This window comes from Rana temporaria, chromosome 5, assembly GCF_905171775.1.
Source record: "Rana temporaria chromosome 5, aRanTem1.1, whole genome shotgun sequence".
In the NCBI taxonomy this organism is placed as follows: domain Eukaryota; kingdom Metazoa; phylum Chordata; class Amphibia; order Anura; family Ranidae; genus Rana; species Rana temporaria.
In genome coordinates, this window is record NC_053493.1 from 71,442,153 (window position 1) to 71,465,931 (window position 23,779).

The 23,779-nt window shown below is 39.5% G+C and overlaps 1 protein-coding gene across 1 annotated transcript in view; it reads left to right on the forward strand.

The window, feature by feature from the left end:
• The window catches only part of PTPRN2 (protein tyrosine phosphatase receptor type N2), a 1,169,469-nt gene that overhangs the window by 1,065,873 nt on the left and 79,817 nt on the right, over positions 1–23,779 (forward strand). The window contains exons 15-16 of the mRNA XM_040352695.1: positions 13,168–13,315; positions 17,254–17,327. Coding sequence (XP_040208629.1) covers positions 13,168–13,315; positions 17,254–17,327 — 222 coding nt within the window. The remainder of the gene's footprint in view (positions 1–13,167; positions 13,316–17,253; positions 17,328–23,779) is intronic.

The following is a 23,779-nucleotide window of genomic DNA, read 5'->3' on the forward strand; positions in this document are numbered from 1 at the left end:
TTAACCCCTTCAATACAGGGCTTTTATACCCACCTCCATACCAGGCCTATTCTGGCACTTCTCTCTTACATGTACAAATCATCATTATTTTTATAGAAAATTACTCAGAACCCCCAAACATTATATATTTTTTTTTAGCAGACACCCTAGGGAATAAAATGGCTTTTTATCTTGCACGGTATTTGCGCACTAATTTTTCAAACGCCTTTTTTAAAAAAAAAAATGGTTTCATAAATTAAAAAATAACAAAACAGTAAAGTTAGCACAATTTTTTTGTAAAATATGAAAGATGATGTTACGCCGAGTAAATAGATACCTAACATGTCATGCTTTAGAATTGCGCAAACTTTGTTACTTAAAAATCTTCATAGGCGACGCTTTGAAAAAATGTACAGGTTTCCAGTTTAGAGTTACAGAGGAGGTCTAGTGCTAGAATTGTTGCACACGCTCTAACGCACACAGGAACACCTCACATATGTGGTTTGAACAACGTTTACATACGTGGGCGGGACTTACGTGTGTGTTCGCTTCTGAGCTACCGAGGACAGGGGCTTTTTAAATTATTTTCTTTTTTCTTTTTTTTTACTTTATTTATTTCTTTTTTTACACTTTTTAAAAAACATTTTTTTTGATCACTTTTATTCCTATTACAATGAATGTAAACATCCCTTGTAAAAGGTGAGTGACAGGTCCTCTTTAAGGAGAGATGTGGGGTCAATAAGAACCACATCTCTCCTCCAGGCTGGAAAGCATGAGATCGTGAAAAAAAAATTCACCAATATCATGCTTACTAGCCGCAATTGCGGCTTTGTTTACATTCCGGTACCCGGGTGTGACATCATCACATCACGCCCGGGCCTCCGACGGTCATAGAGATGACTGGTGACCATCTGGTCACCAGTCATCTCTATGCTTCCTATCCGGCGCTGAGTCATTCTTTCTCCGGGCACCCAATGGCACGGGAGAGCCTGGAGGACCACCGGATGGCGGCGGGAGGGGGGGATGTCCCCTCTCGCCGCCTATAAGAACGCTCAAGCTTTGAAACCGCTGCTATGATTGTTCTTATGGTGCGCAGGATTGCCGCCGGAACACAATGCTATCTGAATGATGCCTCTAGCTGTAGGCATCATTTAGATATCACCGCACAAAGTACAGGACGTCATATGACGTCCACCCGGGATGGGAGATCCCCTTTGTGGACGTCATATGTCTATGTGCGGCATTGAAGTGGTTAATAATCACAGCCCACTTTTAACTCCTTGTTGGATTACTTTTCCAGACATTTGAAAAGGTATTTTATTAAGAGAATTGTCTGAAGGCACTGGATAATCTTTTACTACATCCATTATGAAGTTTGTCACTCAGCTACAGAACTTTGGACTATAAGATGCAGATATTATCTTTAGTTTAGTACCATAAATGTCATGGCTCTGGGAGATACCATAGATCATTTTTTATCTCTTGTAATTAGTTGTTGTTCATGGTGGCAATAATTGCCTAAACCCATTAACACAACAGCATTCTTCTACAGTCTAATCCCACACAAATCATTTCTACAAGGCTTGTAATGTGTTTAAATAATTTTACAATACTTAAGTCAGCAGCTGAAATTGTGGCTGCCAGAAGCTAGCTAGGAAAGCTTTCTCTTATGCTGGCCAGAACGTCCAATACAGAGCTGTAATTACATGTGCAGCCCAAGAAACAATCATTATGGGGCCCCTTTTGTCACTGCATCCTGAACATTTAAGGTACTCCCATCTGTTGTAAGCAACATATTGAATTGTTTTAGAAACCTGGAGAAGTGCAGTGCACACTGGTTCACACTGGTGGGACATGAGCGCCAACTTTAAGAGCACAAGTCTTGCCCTATTAAGTGCAATAGAACCATTCTAATAGGAGAGACTTGAGTCGCTCCGACTTAGAAAAAGGTTCCTGCGCTACTTTTGGTGCGACTTCGGCACGACTTGCATTGACTTCTGTTAAAGAAGTCGTATGCAAGTCGTGCAGAAGTCGTGCTGGGATGTTGACTTCAAAGCTGCGCGAAAATATTGCAACTTTGAAGTCACGGTAGTGTGAACTGGACCTTAAAGTGTAACTAAGGGCAAAACTTTTTTTTTCATTTTAGAGTAAGGCAGGGTTATAACCCCTGTCAGATTTTTTTGATTTTTCACCATCTGTGTCCCATAGGGGAGATTTCCCTTCACTTCATATCCCAAAGCCAAAATAAGAAGTGAGAAAAAATCCCTCCAGTGAGGGAATTCTGGCGCGTCACCAGCGTCACCAGAACTAGTGTCCCCCTGGAAGATATCCCTGCTATTACTGTTCCGTCAATCCAAAATTACAATAAATACAGCAAATATGATTCCAATTTTGTCTGCACCTAATAGAGAGTTTTAGGTAACGATTACACAGGTGATTCTTAGTTGTCCAGTTATATGAGATTGGTCACTTTGTTTATGTCACATTTTGTTTGACATGGACTGTTACATAATAGATTTTCAAGAACACTATTTAGCAATTGATCACCCATGATTGCTGCAACTTAAAGTCCAACTCTGGGTTGGGCCCCCACCCCATTGGAGCTCCCCTCCTTTTGGACCAACCAACCTCAATGCATTTTGAAAATAAATTGGTGCAGGATGGTAGAGGACATGCAGTTCCACTGGAGTGTGGAAAGGGAGTCTGCACAGCCTATTGTCATTATTTTCACCATCAGGCTGGTGCCCTGTAATATGCAGTAAGTCCGATTGGGCATTTGTACTCCATCTGAAAACTAAAATAGAAACAAACCCAAAATGAACAAAATGGTGGTGTATAAAAATGAGGTTCATTATGGCTAACTAGGGTTAACTAGGGTTTTAATAAGGGTTAAATAGAAAGCACTTATACCTCATATGTTCTGCACCTATTGTCAAAGGCCTCAATTTCGTATATACAGCAGGTAAAATAAGTATTGAACACGTTGCAATTTTCTAGTAAATATATTTCTAAAGGTGTTATTGACATAAAATGTTTACCACATGTCGGTAACAACCCATGCGATCCATACAAAGAAACCAAAACAAATAAGTTCAGAATTTAAGTTGTGTGTAATAAAATAGAATAACACAGGGAAAAAGTATTGAACACATTAAGTAAGGGAGTTGCAAAAAGCCATGGAAAGCCAAGACACCAGCTGAAATCTATCAGTAATTAGAAAGCAATCCTGCCCCTTGACAGTGTAAAATAATATCAGCTGGTTCAGTCTCAACTGATGGCCTATCAAAAGGTGTCTCATTTACAAGGTGTCACACAAGAAACATCTCATGATGGGTAAAAGCAAAGAGCTCTCTCAAGACCATTGCAACCTTATTGTTACAAAACATACTGATGGCATTGGTTACAGAAGGATTTCTAGACTTCTGAATGTTCCAGTGAGCACTGTTGGGGCAGTAACCCGGAAGTAGAAAGAACATAATTTCACCATAAACCGGCCACAAGCAGGTGCTCCTTGAAATATTTCTGACAGAGGAGTGAAAATAAAACGTCTGCAGCCTCAGTGGTGTCCTCCCGTGCTGTCTCTGAGTCGAATCCCCGCTTCCCGCGCTGTATTTGAAGGCCGCCGACATATACCGAGCGCAGTACACTCGGGCACGCTTGGCCACGCTCGGCTTCTAGGAGGCGTCACAGAGCGTGACCACGAGCGAAGCCGAGCCTGGCCGAATGTACCCGAGTGTACTGCGCTCGGTATATGTCGGCGGTGCAGTTCAAACTCAGCGCGGGAAGTGGGTATCGGCGTATATCACGCACCCGCGATTTTCCCCTAATTTTAAGGGGAAAAAAGTGCGCGGTATACGCCGATAAATACGGTATATATTATCCTTATTACTCAAGTGTTTTCTGAAGAACTATAATAATTGTACCGTAGTTTGTCTGTGTCTTATCATTAATGTTTAATCCTTAATAGTAAGCATTAGATGAGATGTTATCAATTAGTGGTGGCTAGCCTTAGGGTCATCTAATAAAGGGCGATGTTTAAAAAGATTTAAAAGGGAAAAGAGTAGAAGATAAAAGAGGCAGAGGGAAAAGGGGAAAGGGGGGTGAAAGGGGAAGTCATAGTTGCTTTTTAATTGAGTTGCTTTCCATCTTAGACTCTGACCTTCTCCTTCATGAGAACCACAGATAATGATATTATCTGATCTTTGAACGCAAACAACATTAAAAGTGCCTCATGCATACAAGATAAAAAAATGGATGGAGGTTGTGTCTGTAGCATGCAATCAGTTTTAATCTGTCTTATACACTTAGTGCATTATCACATGCAGAAAAATCTGATTTTTTTTCCCAAAGAGGAGTGATACTATGCTAGCAGCTAAACAAATTGTATGTATCTCCTAGAAAATAAACAGGCAACTAAAAGTAAAAATCTGATAAAAAAAATGCATAAATAGAGATAGGATTTATTGAAAATCACATTTTAAAAAGTTAGGTTTAGAAGCCCAAATCCAAGAATTACAAAATAAACTGCCCTTGCAATGTGCCCCCCCCCCCCCAACTGCAATGGTTAATTGCTTGTTAGCTCTAGAAGAGAAGGAATAAAGTGTAAATACCTTGTTAGGCCACATTGACCTCTGATACAACTTGTGAATGGTCTCTCACTGTCCTCAAGGACATTGCAGAGCTTTTGGCCTTGCATTGTACTCGATGATGTCATTGTGCAACCAGAGCCCAGAGCAAGGGGTTGAGGGACTGGTCGCACAAACAGAGGGAGCCTGCCAAAGTGAGGAGTAAAGTAGATCACCTGATTCCTCATCACCAAGAGCATTTGATCAATTTAGCAACGTTTAGTGTAAAAGTTGTCTTTGACCCCATCTTTCCTATGTGCCTCCCTAGTGGTCAGTCAGGCCACTCATCGTGTTAATGGACCAATTGGGAAGTTGGAAGATCAGGCCCAGGACTGAAAGAAAGGATAGAGGAGGAGAGGAAATGTGAGAAATGAGGAGAGGGGGAAAGGGGAGAGGTGGAGAAGCGGGAAAAGAGATGAGATAAGAAAGGAGGAAAGGAGGGGAAAGTAGATGAGAGGACAGAAAACGAATGGGTAGATGCAGGGCCGATCCTCCCTATAGGCTCACTATGCAAGCCGCTTAGGGCCCCACAAAGCTGCGAAGGGCCCCCCAAATTACTAGAGGCCCCGCCTGGTGAAAAGTCATTTTCGGCCCCTCATCCTGCTGGCTACATGGGAGAAGAGGTAAGAAGTTAGCACCCCCCGCTTCTCACTTTGATGTAAGATGTAATTTCCGACAGCAGAACACCCCCTCCCCCCGCTTCTCAACTTTAATCTTTAATGTGATGTGACATGCATGTCACTGTCGGCAGTGCCCCCTGCTTCTCAACTTTATTGTGACATGTAATTTTGGTTAGGGCCCCCGGGAGGTCAGGATCGGCGCTGGGTAGATGGAGGGGTGAAGAAAAAAGGACAGGAAATTATAGAGTGGGGGAAATAGATAAAAGAAAAGGGAGGGAAAGTGTAGAAAGGGACAAGCACAAGGTAAATGGGAGTAAGAATAAGTGGGATTAGGCAGGGAAAGAAGGAAAGGGGACTAGGAGAGGAGTGGACAAGGGAGAGAAATGGATAAGGAGAGGAGGCTACAGCAATCATAGTAAAATAAAAAGTAGAATATAGAAGCATTCATACTATGGCTAACAAAAAAAATTGACACCTTAAAATAACTAATATGCTTCACTGACTTTTTATTTTTTTTAAGTTGTCCTCATTTTTTGCATGTAAAACCCAGAGTAGTTACAAAAGACTCTAATGAGCTGATACTTTCCTTAACTTACATTTAACCCATGGACAACATCTACACTATTGCCATGACAACAAATCAGCATCCGAGCTTTACCTGCACTAAATGTGATATCAGTAAAAAAATAATTGGGATTAGAACCATTTAATGAGTCGAAAACTGTTTAAATATTCAAGGTATCCCTCTGTGTCCAGTATTTAGTTCTGAATGGCTTGTTTTACATACATGATTCAAAATCTACAATTGTGTACATTTAATGGAGACCTATAGTGGGAGAAACACAAAGGCCTGCCAGTACTGGTCTTCTCCAAAGACTGCTAGTTGCCTGGCTGCCTCTGGCTTCAATAATGTGTTTCACTGGCATGGAGCAGACATGCAGATTAAAAAGTACCATAAGTGAAGTCAAAACTTCCTATCTGCATATTTGTTCCAGGGAAGTTACTGAAGCATTTGAACAGCATAGCTAGCCAGGTCAATAGCCAGGTCAATTGCATTGACAACCTCTTTATTCTTTTGCTTCAACACTTCTTTTTTTTTCTGTTGAGCTTGTCAGTCTTTCTGAAGTGGGATGATCCACTCACAAGACAGTAGCTGAAGAAGTGGACTGGCAGCTTGACAATTTAGACATGATATGTTTGTAGGCTGAGCTCATTTTCCAAAGATCTCTGTTTCATTTTAGGACCCTATACATTATGTGTTACCATTTAAGGTGTGCTGATTTAGGGCAAACATTTTACCTTAATCTTCTCTTTATGCAGTTCATGGCACATGTGTTATGATATGCTGCAGTATGGGTGGATTGACTGCTAGTTTAACAGTGCAGTTGGGGTGCCATCACCACAATGCATTGTGAGTGAGTGAAAAACGGATATAGCGCAACACATGCGAACTGAATCGCCTCTGGGTGCTTAGTATCCATTCCCTGAGTAAACTTTTTGATCTCAGAAGAGATAGGTACCATATTGTGCACTGCAAGGTACTGCATTTTCAAAAATCTGGAAAGGCACTCCTCTGACTTATTCAGTTGCAGTTGTAAATTTCAGCTTGAGCTACTGAACTCCTTCAGGCTGGAAAATTAGAAAATTAAATATGCAACATCTTTTGCAATAATGCAAAAGATCAATTAAACATCTTGTTTAATTAACCAACAACTTTTTAGATTTGTTTTTTTAATCCTAACCATAATAAAAATATAAACAAAATGAATATTCATTACCTTTTCAAAAGGTTGAAATGTGCATGTGAAATCACCTTTAATAGGAGTGTTTTATATGTATTTTTACCTTCAGCTGATTTTATCACCTTTGGTTACGGAGAAATATCTGACTTGCTTTCCAGTGGCATGAAATGCGCCTATTCATGTTATTCTTCTTTGTTCTCTTGAAATGTCAATATTCTGGACCGTGTATTGGAAATGTGCATCTACTGTTGCTTGGTCTGTAACTTGGATTAAAATGGCATGAGCATTTCAAGCTGTTGAAATCTCATAGAGCCTGCGTCACTCCACTCCGGGGATGCAGCCTGCCATCTCACATAGATTTCACCCACTACCTTTGGCAGCTGGGAGCTGCAAGTAAAATGGATTAAAGTGTTTGCCTGTCACAAGCTGATCCCTGCCACCTGCTGATTGGATTGAAATAATCCTTTTACACATTACAAAATGCCATTATTACAGTATTACGGAAAATGTGGCAATAATATCTAAGACATCAAAGGGTTATTAATCTGAAGAACAATTACAATACTATGTATTTCATAGATGAAGCAAGAGAAATTCCACCGTTAAAAAGGAGGACTTTTTCAGCTGTGATATTCATTTATCCAAGAGGTCAAATTGTCCAACTGTAAAGTCTTTAGAAAATCCTGGGAAATAGTTTGAGACTTATTTTGGGTTCATAAATCAATTTGTAATTTTTGCTGCGACATTGAAGGTCACAAAAATAAAGCATATCCGATGGCATGAAAAAAAAAAGTTTTTCCAAAATGGGTCACAAAAATAAAGAATATCCGATGGCATGAAAAAAAAAAAGGTTTTCCAAAATGCTATGTATCAGTCAGAATCAAGTAATTTTCCTTTGGTAAGTCAATCCCTCTGTCTCCACATTCCTACTAATGTTTTGTTGAGTACTCTGAGACCCTCAAAACCTGGGAATATCGACTATACAAATACAGTCTTACCCCACTTTTAAGTACACAATGGGGTTTATTTACTAAAGCTGGAAAGCGCAAAATCAGGCTCACTTCTGCATAGAAACCAATAAGCTTTTAACCCCAGCTTGTTCAATTAAGCCTGGTAATACAACCTGGAGCCCTGGTTCACACTGGGTACGATTTGGAACGATTTGAGATGCGATTTGACATGTCAAATCGCATCTCAAATCGGCGGCAATTGTCGGCAATGGCACTGTCCTAATCAGTGCGACGCCGCATCTGCGATTTCAAAAAGTAGTTCCTGTACTACTTTTTGCGATTTCTGGCCGCGATTTACATTAAATTGCGGCCGAGATCGCGGCAAAATCGCGGTAAAATCGCGCATTTTACCGCGATTTTGAATTCGCAGCAGTGTGAACCTAGGCGGAAGCTCATTGGTTTCTGTGCAGAAATGAGCCTGATTTTGTGCTTTACAGCTTTAGTAAATAAACCCCATTGTGTACTTAAGAGTGGGGTATGCCTGTATTGACTTTTTGTTCTGGAGGACAGCTAATTTGCATTATACCTATAACATTACAGTAAAGGTATGTTATATTATACATAGTGATTTCAAGAAATTTTCACTTAAAAGAGTGGGATGGAAAAAATCAGAATAAAAAAAAAAAGGAATATTGTACATAGTGCCCAATCAGGAGTCATCTTTTTTTATACTCAGGAAAGTGAAACATGGTAGCTAATTGGTCAGTGTGGGCAACAGCTTCATTGCTTCCTTCTGTTAAAAGGGCCCTTATCTTCTTGGACAGGAGTTATAATATATACATATATTTTATTTACTTAACAATTTTTTTTTTTTTAATAACTATCAACAGAGAAGGAGGAGATGAAAGGCACGTTTTCTATTAGTAGTTCTTGTCATCAGTGACTGTAACTAAACCAGATCGCAGGGATATTCCTGTGTTAGCAAAAATGCGTTAATCTGGTTCAGCCTTTTGACTGAGCCATCTGTGTTGAAACAGAGAGTTAATTACAATCTGGTTTGTTTGCTACCACCCACAAGAATTATAGAAATCTGTGTATTAACTCCTCAGTCTCTGCTAGTCTGAAAAGACAAGGACACCAATGACAATTTTCAATTCTAGCCCCTTGGAAACTTGCGCAGAGGCCAGCAGCAGTCGTCCTTTTCCTTAGAGGTACCACTCTGTGGAATATGTTTCCTCTGCTCCCTGTGACCGGGCTCCGCCAGACGCTGCCAACTCCTGTAACAGACATCAGTATTTTCCATGTCTGAGAACTTAATTGAAACATAATTAAAATCAGTGCTGCAAGTGGCATTTGAGGGTACTATGAATTTATTTACCAATCAAATATTCTAATTAGAATTTTTTTTCCTTTCTTTAATAAAAAGGGCGCAGTACTCAACCTCCACCAGAGATGTTTCATGCTGGGGACACAAATTACCCAACAGCGGGTTTAGTGAAGAGGCACAAAAGATGCCAACTGGCACTCACCCATTATTACAATATATCATGCCCCCTAGGTATTTGTCGAGTAGTTTGTGAATGATAACATATTATATAATATTTCATATTTAGAAATTAGGAATATTTTTATCATTAGAAGAAATAAAAATGTGCTATAATAATAGTGGCATCATGTTATTCTGGGTTAAATCTATTGTTTTGGATGAAAATGTGTGCATGCATAACACAAGCCATGGATATCTGCTTGAACAAGGCGCCTATTAACGCCAGTGTATTATGACCCGTACACACGATTGAAAAAAATTGGCTTGCATACACACCGTGTGTATGCAAGCCAAGCTTAAGTGGAATTCCGTCGGAAAAAACATCCAAGGTTTTTCTGACGGAAAATCCGATCGTGTGTACGTGGCATTACAGTAATGCACTTCAATGCATTAAGCCAGTTTGACAATCATGTGGTCATGCCTGTTGGTCACTACATGATTGATGAACTTTATTTCACGATGTCATTAAAGTGTATGTAATAGCACTTTTATTTTTTTACTTTTTGATAAATGAGGGTATTGATAAGACCATTGACACTTTTTTTTGTCTGTGTCTTGTATGGCAAATTCCCCTCCAATTTCCAGAGACACAACAGGAAATAAGAAAAAATCACCCCAAAGCAATATTCTCAGTTAGACAGTTGGCATGGGAATTAATATCCCCATTGGAATATAAACCCCCCCCCCCAACCTCTTGTTATTGTGACAACTTTAAAGCCCATTTTAAGCCTCCTTTGTTTATTACTGTAATTCAATCTGGTGGCATTGAAAGTAATAGATGTGGTTGTCTTTCTATTTTTAATGAACTATTTAACCAAAACAAGGGTGCTGGATATCTAGATAGCTGCTTGACACCAGTGCAATGCCCCCGCCCAGTGCGGCAATCAAGATTGCTCATGGTAGGAATGCCTGTTTCCATTACGTTGATTTATATTGGTTAAGTATAAGGCCTCGTACACACGGACGGACTGTCCGCTGAAAACGGTCCGCCGGACCTTTTCAGCGGACATGTCCGCCCGGAGATTTCTGTCTGATGGTTGTACACACCATCAGACAGAAATCCGCACGTACACGATACGCGGTGATGTGGCCGCGACGTGGCCCTGGAAGTTCAATGCTTCCACGCATGCGTCGAATCACTTCGACGCATGCGAGGGATGGCGGGCAATTGGACATGTACGGTGAGTCTGTACAGACGACCGAACATGTCAGACGGACAGGCTTCCAGCGGACATGTTTCTTAGCATGCTAAGAAACATTTGTCCGCTGGAAAACGGTCGGCTGGACAAATGTCCGCTGGAAACCTGTCCGGTCGGCCATACACACGACCGAACATGTCTGCTGAAACTGGTCCGCGGACCAGTTTCAGCAGACATGTTCGGTCGTGTGTATGGGGCCTTAGAAGAACATGCAACAAATGCACTTGTTGCATGTTCTTCTTTTGCATGTTCTTCTTAGCCATGTTTCTAGGATGTTGGCAGTCTCATACACCCAATTTCTATTAATAATTCTTATTCTACTATATTGGCTATGTTATATCACATAAACATCTTACTGGAAATATACATATAAGTTCTTTACTTTTCGATGTTTTTATTGGTATTCACATACAAAAATTACAATTTTTATATAGGTTACAGAAGCATAAAACTTGTTCTTATTTTAAAACTTTTTTACAAAACTTTTTTAAAAGGTCAATGCGGACCATTAGATATTATTAGACAGTAAAATTCATAGGCAACATACTACAGATAAAGTGACCTTTGAATTAAATAAAGTCTTAAGGATCTGCCATGATAACTTTGGGGGGGGGAGAAAAGCAGGAGGGGGACAAGAGGGACCTGGCAGGGATAAATTTATGAGCATTATAAGGAGGAAGAAGATTGGGCGAAGATGGGGAGAAGGATGATGGACTGTGGGAAAAAAGGGGGAACACATAAGTTTTTGGATGTAATATGTCAATATAAATAAAGATTTGTAGAATAAAAGTGTATTCATGGTTCCTGAGCAGCACTGTTGGCACTGTTGATTGCAGCACTGTGCAGGGTGTGTGTCAGACCACTGGAGACTTGGACTGTTATGCTCAGTGTTGAGCAGTGGTCTGGATCTCCAGAATGCTGCCAGAACAGGGCCTATCTACAGTAAAATAAAAAGTAAAAAAGCTTACATCCACTTCTGATTATGCAGCTGAACCGAATAACAGTAATAAAAAGGAAGCATCAACTAGGCTTTAAAATCTTGGATTTTCCATAACTTTCTGTATCAGAGACAATTGTCAGTGGAACAAATAGAAAAAAATATATATATAATATTTTCAGGGTTTGGCTTTAAAATGTACTGTAATGAATATATTTTTTCTGTGATATTCACATATCTTGCATGAAGGGTTTGAATTTTGAAGTTGATCTGTAAAGGTACCTATGGATGGGCCAGTTATTTGACAGATTGGCTTATTTTATTTATGCCAGGGGCAGCACATAGCTATCCACAAATCCTGTTCTTGGCTGACAGTAACACATTCCCATTATAATAAACCGTTTGAGATGATTGTCCTGTCCTGTTGTTGGGATGGTGTCCTTTGGGGTTGTTTTACTAAAACTGAAGAGTGCAAAATCTGGTGCAGCTGTGCATGGTAGCCAATCAGTTTCTAACTTCAATTTGTTAAATTAAGCTTTGAAAAAAAAAAAAACCTTGAACCTGATTGGTTTCTTTTAAGAGATGCACACAATTTTTTTTTCTCCAGTGTTAGTGGATCGACCCCCAGTGTGCTTACAGTTCACCCACTCTGGGTGCATATAGTATACACACATATGACAGATTCCTAGTAAATTCATAGACTTATTCTTGAAAAAAAATTACAATACCAACCCCTCCTATCCTGCAAAAGAATTACAGAATGTGTAGAGTTATGTTAGTATTCTTCCATGGTCACAAGATCAAATACAGAAATTGTATCAGATTTATTTAAAAACAGATTTTCTCTTTTTGTTCTTATGTTCTTGCTGTTTTCAGTTTTGTATTGTCAAAGTTACTGGATCTCTCAGTAACTTTACAAGTCTGTAAGAAAAAAATTCTGACAAGTCACAATATACAGCAACAGTTTATATACATTTTTTTTCCTTTTATCAATTGAAGGTATTAATTAAGCTCCAGTCCATTGACTTTGCCTAGGGTGATTTGATGCCACCAGTCTACTGCAGAACGAGTATGCATTTCTATAGTCTCCTTTCCCTTGGAGATCATCTGGGGCCAATCTGTTTCACTGCCAAGAACTGCACAGACACCAGATTTACATCATCTGTGAACCAGCATCTCAGTTCTAGAAGTAGATTCTGACCCTGTTTTTGGCTGAATAAAAATTATGCTGATTGCATAGAAAAGTAGATACAGATATTGTTAAGGGAAGTACTATGCAAGCATGCACATAACATGAAAAAAAAAAATATCTGATCATAGGTCCACTTTAAGAGATTAACCCATGGGGCTTGTGTTAGTGTGCTAACAATCATATGCCCAGCTGTCCCTCTAGGGGGTGCATTAAAGGATCCAGTACTGTAGCAGCAACACAAAAAAATCTGATATACTCTATGCATTGAAACTTTAGCTCCATCCTTCCATTGATGTCAAGTTATGTTGTCAGGTGCATTTGGACCAAGAATAAGATTCAGAGTGCACTACATAACACTGCTATTGTCTTTGTTTTAGTCTTACATGGAAGACCACTTGAAGAATAAGAATCGCCTTGAGAAAGAGTGGGAGGCTCTGTGCGCATATCAAGCTGACCTGACTGCAACAAATATAGCGCTGAAGGAGGAGAACGTGGCAAAGAACAGATCTCTAACTGTGGTTGCATGTAAGTATAACTAGATAATAAGTGTCAGTTCACCTAAGTCAGATATAATTTTTTTTAGCAGACAACAAACAGTTAAATTATCTAATGGCTTCTTGTATTTCTTTGGCTTTCAAGATCATTGTGTGAGCTCGCAAGCCTGTACACTTGCAATGGCCATTACAAGGGGATATTGAATTTATTCTTTAGACAAAACAAAAGCAGAATTTGGAATACTCCAAGGTGTGTGGGAACTTCCAAAACATGAACGTGGATTGGAACTAAGCCACAAACTAGAACAGGCATAATGGAATGGGTTATAAGAAGCCAGTGGGTGACTCATACCACTCCTTCAATTTTGGTGGACTGGCCCTTTATTCTTCCCAAGTTTAACAATGGAAGACAGCTAAATCATCTTCCAGCCTAGGGCTGGAAATAGGTGGCCTGGGGAGACACAGGTATAAAGTTGCCCAACGAGTCTAATAACTGTAGGTCATTCAATAGAAAAGAATCACTCAAGGAGACAGAAGTTTTTTAGGTCTATAAAACTAATAATTCATAGGGGAAGCATTTCACAGGCAGGGCAGCTTGATTTGACTTAAATCTGACACTGCCAAAGGTAAAAATAGCACAGGAGGAATTTGGTATTTATGAAATGAAGACATTGTTAGGTAATATTATAATAGAACCTTTAACACAGAAGACAAAATGCATAAGGAAATGTCCAAGAACATGCAGCTGTGATTTAGAATTAGAAATCAGGGTACATGTATGAATTGGTCTTTTTCCCTTTTGTCAAATGTATTGCTAGTACCTACATGTGCCCAGCATGTAGCTGGTTTGTCTTCTGTGCCCACTGCTACAGGTTGGGTAAATACTGTATTTTAAAAAGCGGGCAACAGTGCTTGCTAATCAACTGATATATGAGAAGCCACCTATTCACGTACTGGCTACTGTGGTGCAGTTGCAAAGTTTAATAAATATTAGTCAGAAAATCCAATGAAACACATTTTTTTTGTCTTTGGTTTATCCTGTATTTTAGCTCCTCCTGTCATATAAAAGCACATGGTCTGTCACAGTCCCTTTAAAGCCTCGTACACACTACTAGTTTTTTTTTATCATGTAAAAAACTGACAGCTTAGCTCAGCTCAGGTCAATACAATGTTAGTACAGCTATCTCCCCTGCTGTGCTATTGTGTTCTGACAGGGGAAACCCCCCACCTGAACACTCTGGTCGGCGTTCTCAGCCATGGGCTGTGAGCGCTGATCGGAAGCCGATGGGCAGACCTACATTGGTCATGCCCCTTCGTCAGAAGCCGGCGGAACAGCTGGCTTCTATCGGACTGATAACAGTACACACATGCTGAATGTTGGCCGGTTTCTATTGAATCGGCCGATACCGCCCAACATTCGGCCCGTGTATACTAGGCGTAAGCAACAGCAAGTGTACCTTCTTAAAGTGTATCTCAACCCAAAACCTAGTAAAACCATGTTATTTCCTAATAAATCATCAAGGGATAAAGAAACAATAATATTCAGTAACATAGGGTTATACTGCTGCCTTCAGGAGAAAATGAAAGAGTTTTGCCAGGTGGGGGCTTAGGTTTATTTTGTTGTGTTAAAAATGTAATTTTATTGCCAGTGACCTTATTGGTAAAGTTGTTGTGGGAATCCCCAAAGATACCTTTTCCACCAAATGGCATGTGAAACAATTGTTTAGATTGTTTATATTGTTGCTTTGTAGACCAGTATTTTAGCCAGAGAGTCCTCTGCATATTAAAAGACCAGTATGTGAAACCCTGATAAATAAAATATCTAAAAAAAACTGCTGCCCCTTTGTAAAAGTGAAATGAATTCACACCTATCACTTGAGCACTAGTGGTGAAGATAAAAGGACATTCCAACTTTATTGGTGTTGGGAACAGTAACACTGGACTTTATCTATTCATCAATTTGTTATTTTTATTATTATGTGTACTATTTATGTGATGTTTGTTGATGGACTTTAGTCATAAAAATCCATTTAATACATTTATATTTATTCACTATGGTGGTTTGATATTATGGTGATTTATACATGTGATATGTGAGTGCCATCTTTTATGTTTGCTTTTAATATTAAAACACAGGAATGAGAGACAAGGTTTCTGAATTGGGAACCATGTCCATCTCATTTCCAGACTTTGGGGTTGATTTACTAAAACTGGGGAGTGCAAAATCTGGCGCAGCTCTGCATAGAAACCAATCAGCTTCCAGGTTTTATTGTCAAAGCTTAATTGAACAAGCTGAAGGTAGAAGCTGATTGGCTACGATGCACAGCTGCACCAAATGTTGCACTCTCCAGTTTTAGTAAATCAACCCCTTAGGCCCCGTACACACGGTCGGACCGAACCAATGAGAATGGACCGAAGTTCAGTTTCATCGGACCAAACCGACCATGTGTATAGGCCATCGGTCTGTTTTCCTTCGGTCCAAAATTGTAAAACATGCTTCAAAACCGAACCGATTAACCACTGCCCGATCGGACCAAACCGATGGTTAGTACAGAAAAGCATCGGTTCAAAACCCGCTTATGCTCAGAATCAAGTCGACGCATGCTTGGAAGCATTGAACTTTGTTTTTTGCAGCACGTTGTGTGTTTTACGTCACCGCGTTCTGACCCGATCGGATTTTGAACTGATGGTGTGTACACACATCAGACCATCAGGCCACTTCTGCGGTGAACCAATGAAAACGGTCCGTCGGACCATTCTCATCAGTTCGGTCTGACCATGTGTACGGGGCCTAAGTGTTCTGTCTACTACAATGCAGAGGACTTTCTGGCTAAAATACTGGTCTGTGAAACAATATAAAAAACAGTTGCTGCACATGCCCTACAAGAGAGAACGTCTCTTTGGGGTTTCCTACGACAACTATATAAAAAAGTCACTGGCAAAAAAAATATGCTTTTATCACAACAAATGAAACCTAGGTCCACACTTGGAAAAACTCATTCTTCCTCCTAAAGGCAGCAGTGTATTCAAATGTTCATGACCACTACTGTTTTTGAGTCCCTTGATGAACTCCAAAAAAATAATTTTACCATGACTACAAAATCCTGTGATATTGCTGCTTACCACGATGTAGTGGCTGCATTAATTTATTTTTCCGTTTTGTTTTCTCTTTATTATCACCTGGTAATGCTTCAATTAATACACATCCTGTCCTAGGATGGTTGCTGTCACTCCTCCACTGTATCTACAGAGGGAGCCCTGGTTGCTTCCCAGGCTGGACCTCAAACATGTCTGCCTTTGTTCATATACATTACATTGGGGTCATGGTCTCATAGGAAGTGACAATGACACTGCATTTCTGGCAAGGTCAACAGGTATTTTCTGTACTTGCTAAGAAATGTTCTGAGCCTAAAAGGTGAAAATTAATGCAGCTGCAACTTCTAAGGAATGGTAAGCTGCAGTATGTTACATTTTTGTTCTTGGGTTTAGCTGTCCTTTAAAGAGGTTGTAAACCTCCGGAAAAAAATAAACCTGCAAGACAAATGCATAATGAGCTAATATGCATTGCATACTAGCTCATTATAAAAAACTTAGCTTAGAACGAAGCCTCTGCAGTGCCACCCGCACTCCGCTCCCACGGCCGACATCTTTCACCGGAGTTACTTCCGGGTTTGCAGGCTCCGGAACTGTGATTGGCCAGGGGCGCTATGACGTCACGGCAAGGACCCTGAAAAAACAGCACCAGTGGGCCGTTTCTTCAGTGCGTATGTGCCAATGACATTGACAGCAGCGTATATAGTGAATATCTCTTGAACTGTGCAAGTTTAGAAGATATTTACAGTACCTACAGGTAGGCCTTATTATACGTGGTGTAACAGAGTTTACAACCACTTTAATTTAGAAACCCAGATTCTTGAAGAAATAACACATACAACTGTTTGCAATAATAATGATATTTTTTTCTCCTAGATGACCACAACAGAATTATTCTGAAGGCAGATAACAGCCATGATCATTCGGACTACATCAACGCCAGTCCCATTGTAAGCATTTTGCTTTTATCTTTCTGCTTCGTTAGAGTCTGGTTTACATACTAAGTGCCTATCGGCAAGTCATCTTTGTCTTGTGTTACTGCATTACTAATGGATGCAATTATGAGTTACAGAGCAAATGGTTGGCGCTGGTTGCCATGGTTACAGATGAGTAGAGATAGCTGTGTTGATGGGATTATATGGTTGGGTTGCCTCTGGCCTTTGGAAACCTGTAGTTACTTTTTCATGTGTTTAAAATGTAAATGAATTGTTACATTGAAGAAAGTTTGCACAAGTCAACTTTATTTTAAACATTAGTTGCATGGACGTTTAAAAATATTCTGTTATTTAATACTCACTTTTAATTTGGTAGTTGTGTTATTTTAGAGTTCTGGCATTGTTTCATCTGATATGTGAGGCAATCCAAATAATCGAATCCGCCATCGAATATCCACAATTTCCATTGCATTCAATCAAACTGATTCGATCAGCCAGGGTGGAAAATTGTCAATTGTTTTACATAAACTGACAGCGCTAAGATATGATCAATCAAATTAGGAGATCGCATGATGGAAACAGAGATGCAATTGATAAATTATGAAGTTACAACTGTATCTTAACTGTAGATCAAAATTGACATCCCGGCGTGTGGCATATCAATCAAATGGGCTGTCCACCATAGATTAATTTTAATATTGAAAGAGAATGATTGGAACATTTTTTACATTTATCAAAGTGTGTATGGTTGCCATTAGGGTGCACCTAGATGAAGTTAACTACTCCAAGCCTAAGGGCTAGTGCTTTTTTTTTTTTGTTCAGTTGTGTGCTCAAATTGCTTTCTGTACAGACTTAAGAAATATGTTCCATTACCTGAGTCCTTTTATCATGCTGTTATCGGTCTGGGCCTCCAGTACCAAGACTGCCAACCATGTAGATATGTATGGAAAAAAATGCAGAACGTTTTTGTTCGAGAAAACCCTATCAACAGATCCAGTTACGGCTGGCTAGTTTGCATCACACTCACAAGGCTTTCTATTGGTTAGTAAGGCCCTTCATCACATTAAAGGAGTAAGTGGGAAGAGAAATGGGGAAGGGTCAATCAGAGATCCTGTCATCATCCCAATTTCTTTTTTAGGTAAAATCTAAATCCAAAAATATATCCAAAGAAAAACTTGCGTTAAGCCATCTAAATGTTGGAGCTGCTGTGACAAAATGTGTCTGAATACAAGACCTCAAAACAAATGTTATATAAACTGGTGCTCATACCACTTTAGGAAAAAATTGGTGATGTAAACAAAATTATAATAAATTAAAAACAAATATAGCTGAAATTGAAGTCACCCTCTTGACAACAAAATAACCCTAAATCAATATTAAAATTACATTTGTCGTGGTGACCAAATTAATCCACACAACCCAAATTTGTCCACTTGACAAATGTGATATCTTAAAGGGAATCCATAATGGTGCACACACATGAAATGTAAAATAATAAAAATTGCATACACAGATTAAATATGTGAAAACAATCAAATAATTATCAGTAACACAAATAAATTAATATATACTTAATATAATGAATATATAAATAGCTAATGGCTATATATAATATATATACATATTTTTTTGTGTCACTGTTAACTAATTGGATTGTTTTCATATTTTTGAATAGAGACGTGCAGTTAATTTCAGCAGCCTATATTTCTAGATCTACAAAACATTTCTGAATGTGGTTTTCACAAAGGCTGAAAATTCACTTAGAATTTTGAAAATGAATGAGGTTTGGGGCATTTTTCATGCATGTTATGGCACGTGATTTCAGAGCAGGACAGCTTGTGTGCTGCTGTGTTTCCTTGCATGTATTTTTTGTTTTCTCTAAAATATAAAACTAATCTCTGTCTCATGGTCATATAGTATACTCTGTTAATAAGCAGTAATACAAATTACATGTATTTTTTAATGTCTTACCATAAACTTCGATGGTCCTCCAAAAAATTCCAGCTCCCACAGACTGTTTTCGTAATGCACTGTAACACAGAGATATGAATGAGACATATTGTTTTTTTTTATCACAATTCTATGTTTACTGCAGTTTCCCAGCAATTGCTGATTGTGTTGTAATGCTAGGAACATAGGGGGTCATTTACTAAAGCGTGCAAAATCTGGTGCAGCTATGCATAGAAACCAATTAGCTTTCATGTTTTAATGTTTATTTGCAAAAGCTTCATTATAGGTAAAGATAGAAGCTGATTGGCTACAAGGCACAGCTGCACCAAGTCCAGTTTTAGTAAATTCTCCCCCATAGTCTCACGGGTACAGTCTAAATACATACAAAACATACAGCCATTATGGGCTATCTGTTGATGTCATGATATTGCATTTATAGTTTGCCTGTGTTCTTAAAAAGTCTTCTGGCTGCTGTTGCAAAAAAAAAAAAAATGGGGGGGTTGTTCACAACCCTGTCTAATTGCCCTATAGCTATATAACATAGGTATATAATGACTTTTATTGCAAAACCTTTTCACATTTGGTACTGATCTCCTGTTGGCTTTAGTTATACTTTGAGCAAATATAAGTACATCTAAAGAAAGCCAAAGTGTTTTATACCTTATTGGATATAGTTGAGAATAGTTCAAACTCATGTTTCTGATGGGGTAAATTCTGCTTTACTCTGTCATATAACAGTAGATAAGAGTAAATTTCTCCTCTATTTCCTGCTTTGGTGACAACTATGGATTATTCCACACTTTCTTACCCAATGACAGTAGCCACCAGGACAAATATAGAGGGAGAATCTCTGTAGCGTGGACACAGACAGCAATAAAAATCTCACAAAATGGAAATTGAAGCACCAGACTGCTAAGAGGTCTAGATGCAACTTTCAGGGGGGACAGTCCAAAGAGTATCCAATGCCAAATGCCAAACCAGCTGCTGACAAGGCCTGTGTTTGTAATCACACTGGAAGAAATAACATTTAATGTCTAGATCACTTATAGTCCATTCAGATTGCGTTCCATCATGCTCCAATGAAGGGGGCATTTTTGGACACCAGAAATGCATTGGATACCCTTTGGACTGTCCCCCTGACTTTTATTGGAATAAAGTTGTGTCTGGACCTGTTAGCAGTGGTATGGCACTCCAGTTTCCATTTTTGTTACATTATACTACAAGCCAAGAAGACTGGGGAGATCTTCTGGGGAGTAGAAGCCACCTGCCTGCGAACCAGATCATTTACATCAACATCAGTACTTTAAGATAGCAATACCAGTGAGATAACTACAGGTTTAGAGCTATTTTTCAAAGTTCTTCTGCAATAAAACTCCAACAGGGGTTCAAACCTTTCCTTACTTATCCAAAATGTAAACAAAAAAGTTTTGCCTTTACGTATATTTTATCTCCAAGCTTCAAGTGTGATCAGTCATGTGCTATCCAGAGAGCATTACATTAGTGTCAAATGCCAACCAGTTTACTCTATTATGCATTTCTAATATATATAAACCACAAAAGTATTTTTTACTGTTTTTTTTTTTAACAATCTCTGGTGGGACTCCAGACTCTTTCCATGTGATTCTGCACTGCGCAACCTCCATGTCTGAGAACTGGAGAAGGTGGTGGGTAGGATCAGGGAACTCAAGGTTTCTCTTTCTGCAGCTTTGGAGTTTGGAGGATTCCAGCATTGATAGGGAACCCATGAGCCTAGAAAACAGTTGTAAATAATGCCAGAATGAACATAAATGCTCAATTTCAAAGGGTTGGCTGTGCCTTCCAATGGGGATTCACAGTTTTCTTGTTTGGCTGAAGCATATGTTTAAAGTTGAAACATATGGCTTTTGTAGGTTGGTCATTCAATTTAAATAAGAAATTTTAAATAAATTCCAAACGATAGGAGAGCTGTATAGATCAGTCCTGACAATAAACCTCTCCCAGGGTCGGAGAGTCACTATATAAACCTCTTTCAGATCTCAGACCACCCGTAGTTTATAATCCCAAATTAGCTTTCCTTTGCACTAGAAGACATCTGTTACTTTGAAGTTACAAAGGACTTAATGCAACGGCTCTACCAACTTAGGGAATTGTCACTAAATCATTCTATATATATGGTGAATGCATGAAAGAGCTTCTGAAATGTAAAGATGGAGACCTGGTCTGCACAGACTGCAGGTAGACTAAACAACTATACATCTAGTTTGCTAATTAGTTAGGGACCCCGTTGGTTTACTGTAGTCAGATGGGTGTAAGGTCTGTTTAATTGCTATAGCTTACTAGACATTGCACATTTCTCTGCCCCATAGAAATCAAGCCTACCTGTATCATGGAAAGTAGGATGTAACTTTTCTGATTGCAAAGCTGTATGTATTAAAGCGGTGTTAAACCCAACAACTTTTTAAACAGTTACAACAAACTGTTTTTTTTTTAAAGGTTTTATATAAATATATAAACGCTGACCATTGCAAACCACTCTGTCAGTTAATGTACATTGAAAAATAACAAACCTACTTCCTGAATCGCAAATTGAGAATTGGGGAAAAAAGCCTAAAAAAATAAAAAATAATGCAGCTGGCACATCTAAGAATTTGTGAGCTGCAATTCAATGCATTTTTGCTTTTGAGTTTAATACTGCTTTAAACTGTCCATACACTGTTGGCATTTCAATAGTTTGTTGATGAACCACCTGAAATTTTCTTAAAAGGGTAGCCCTGTTGGGCTCCTTCCACCCAACACCCTTCAATTGGAATATTGAAGGAGCCAGGCAAAAAAAATGTCTTATGAGATGCAGACACTGTTTGGGTATGCTGACAGTTCACTGTATGGCATGGATCCAAGAACCTGTTAGATTTTTTAAATTTAAGCTGCATAAATCTATATGTATATGATTACCATTATTGTGTAAGAAAGCGAATGGAAATCCATCTTTTATTTTTATTTTTTTATTAACAATCAGGAGTGCTTTATTGAAGCAGAATAACAGTGCAATAAAGTATGTAATCATCAAAAGAGAACAGATATGGTATTTCACAAAAAAAGTCAGTATAAAAAAAAAGAAATGAGGAGAAATAAACGTAGAACATTCATTGTCCAATCAGTAGTAAGATCAGTAAGGCAGAACAGCTATTTTACATTGAAAAAATAACGTTTATGGCAGACAGGCCCAGGTAAGAGGGGGGAAGTTAAGAGGAGGAGAGGGGAGAGGAGGGGGAGAGGAAGAGGACCACAGACAACACACAGCAAGACAGTCCACAATTGTCAAGCAGGAGATATGGGCATGCAGAATGTCCACGATAGCCCTAAAAACCCATCCAACGCAGCCATACCTTATCAAACTTCCAGGGACAGCCATGACTAATGTAAGTTAGCTTGTAGAGGGGCAAAGCAGCATTAACTCTATTATCCCATGATGCCACGGTAGGAGGCGTCGAGGGAAGAGCACTTGCAAAGAATTTCTTTTTTGGCATAAAAACAAAGATATGAAATAAATTTTACTATGATGAGATCTTTGTTCATCCTCATAAACACCCAACAGGGCTAGTTCAGGTTTCATGGGAACAGACAAGTCAAGTCGGACGTTCAAATGGTCAAAATACCCCGACCAGAAGGTCGACAAAGCTGGGCAGTCTCAAAACATATGGAGATAGGTACCCAACTTTGTTCAACACGGGGGACAGTGTGGATCCCTATACGGATAAATCCTGGACATACGGACAGGGGTAAAATAGACCCTGTGAAGAAACTTAATCTGTATTAACCTATCCCCTGCAGAGATTACCAATTTGGGGCCATGTTCTAGGCAGTCCACCCAATCCTCCCTATCCAGGGCTGGGATATCTATTTTCCACAGGTCCCAGAGTCTATCCATCTAGGGGGAGTCTGTAGTAAGCAAGGTACCATAGAGCGCAGAGAGAGGCTTCACCAGATCACTACAGGACAGGAGGTCCTCCACCGGGTCTAGTTGAAGAAGTGGAGGCGTAGGGAACTGCGCCCTAGCTGCATGACAGAGTTGGGCGTACCTGAAGTACATCCAGCCAGGGAGGTTATATTGCCTGGAAAGTTGTGAAAATGGCAATAGTGTACTAGCTGGCATAATATCTCTCAAAGTCTTGACATCGAATCTCGCCCACACCTGAGGGTCCGGAATTAACCTAAGTGGAGGAGACTAGGGTTCCCCTAGAGAGACTGGACCGGGGACCAGTGATCTGCCTGGAAGAGCCGACGACGAGCCACAACCCATACGCGTAGCGTTGCCAAATTCGTCTTTTATAGTAGCAGACTGACTCTTTACCCCTAATGACCAACCAGCACACACCCTTATTTACTGTACATTGCTGTCACAGGGCAAATATATGCTTATATGACTAAGCTGAAGCACACCCAGGAATGTGCACTACATACTTGCTGTGATCCAGCTGCTTGCAACATTAGCGGCCAGGTAAATTGGCTGGGAACCAAACAATAACTCCAAGATAGTG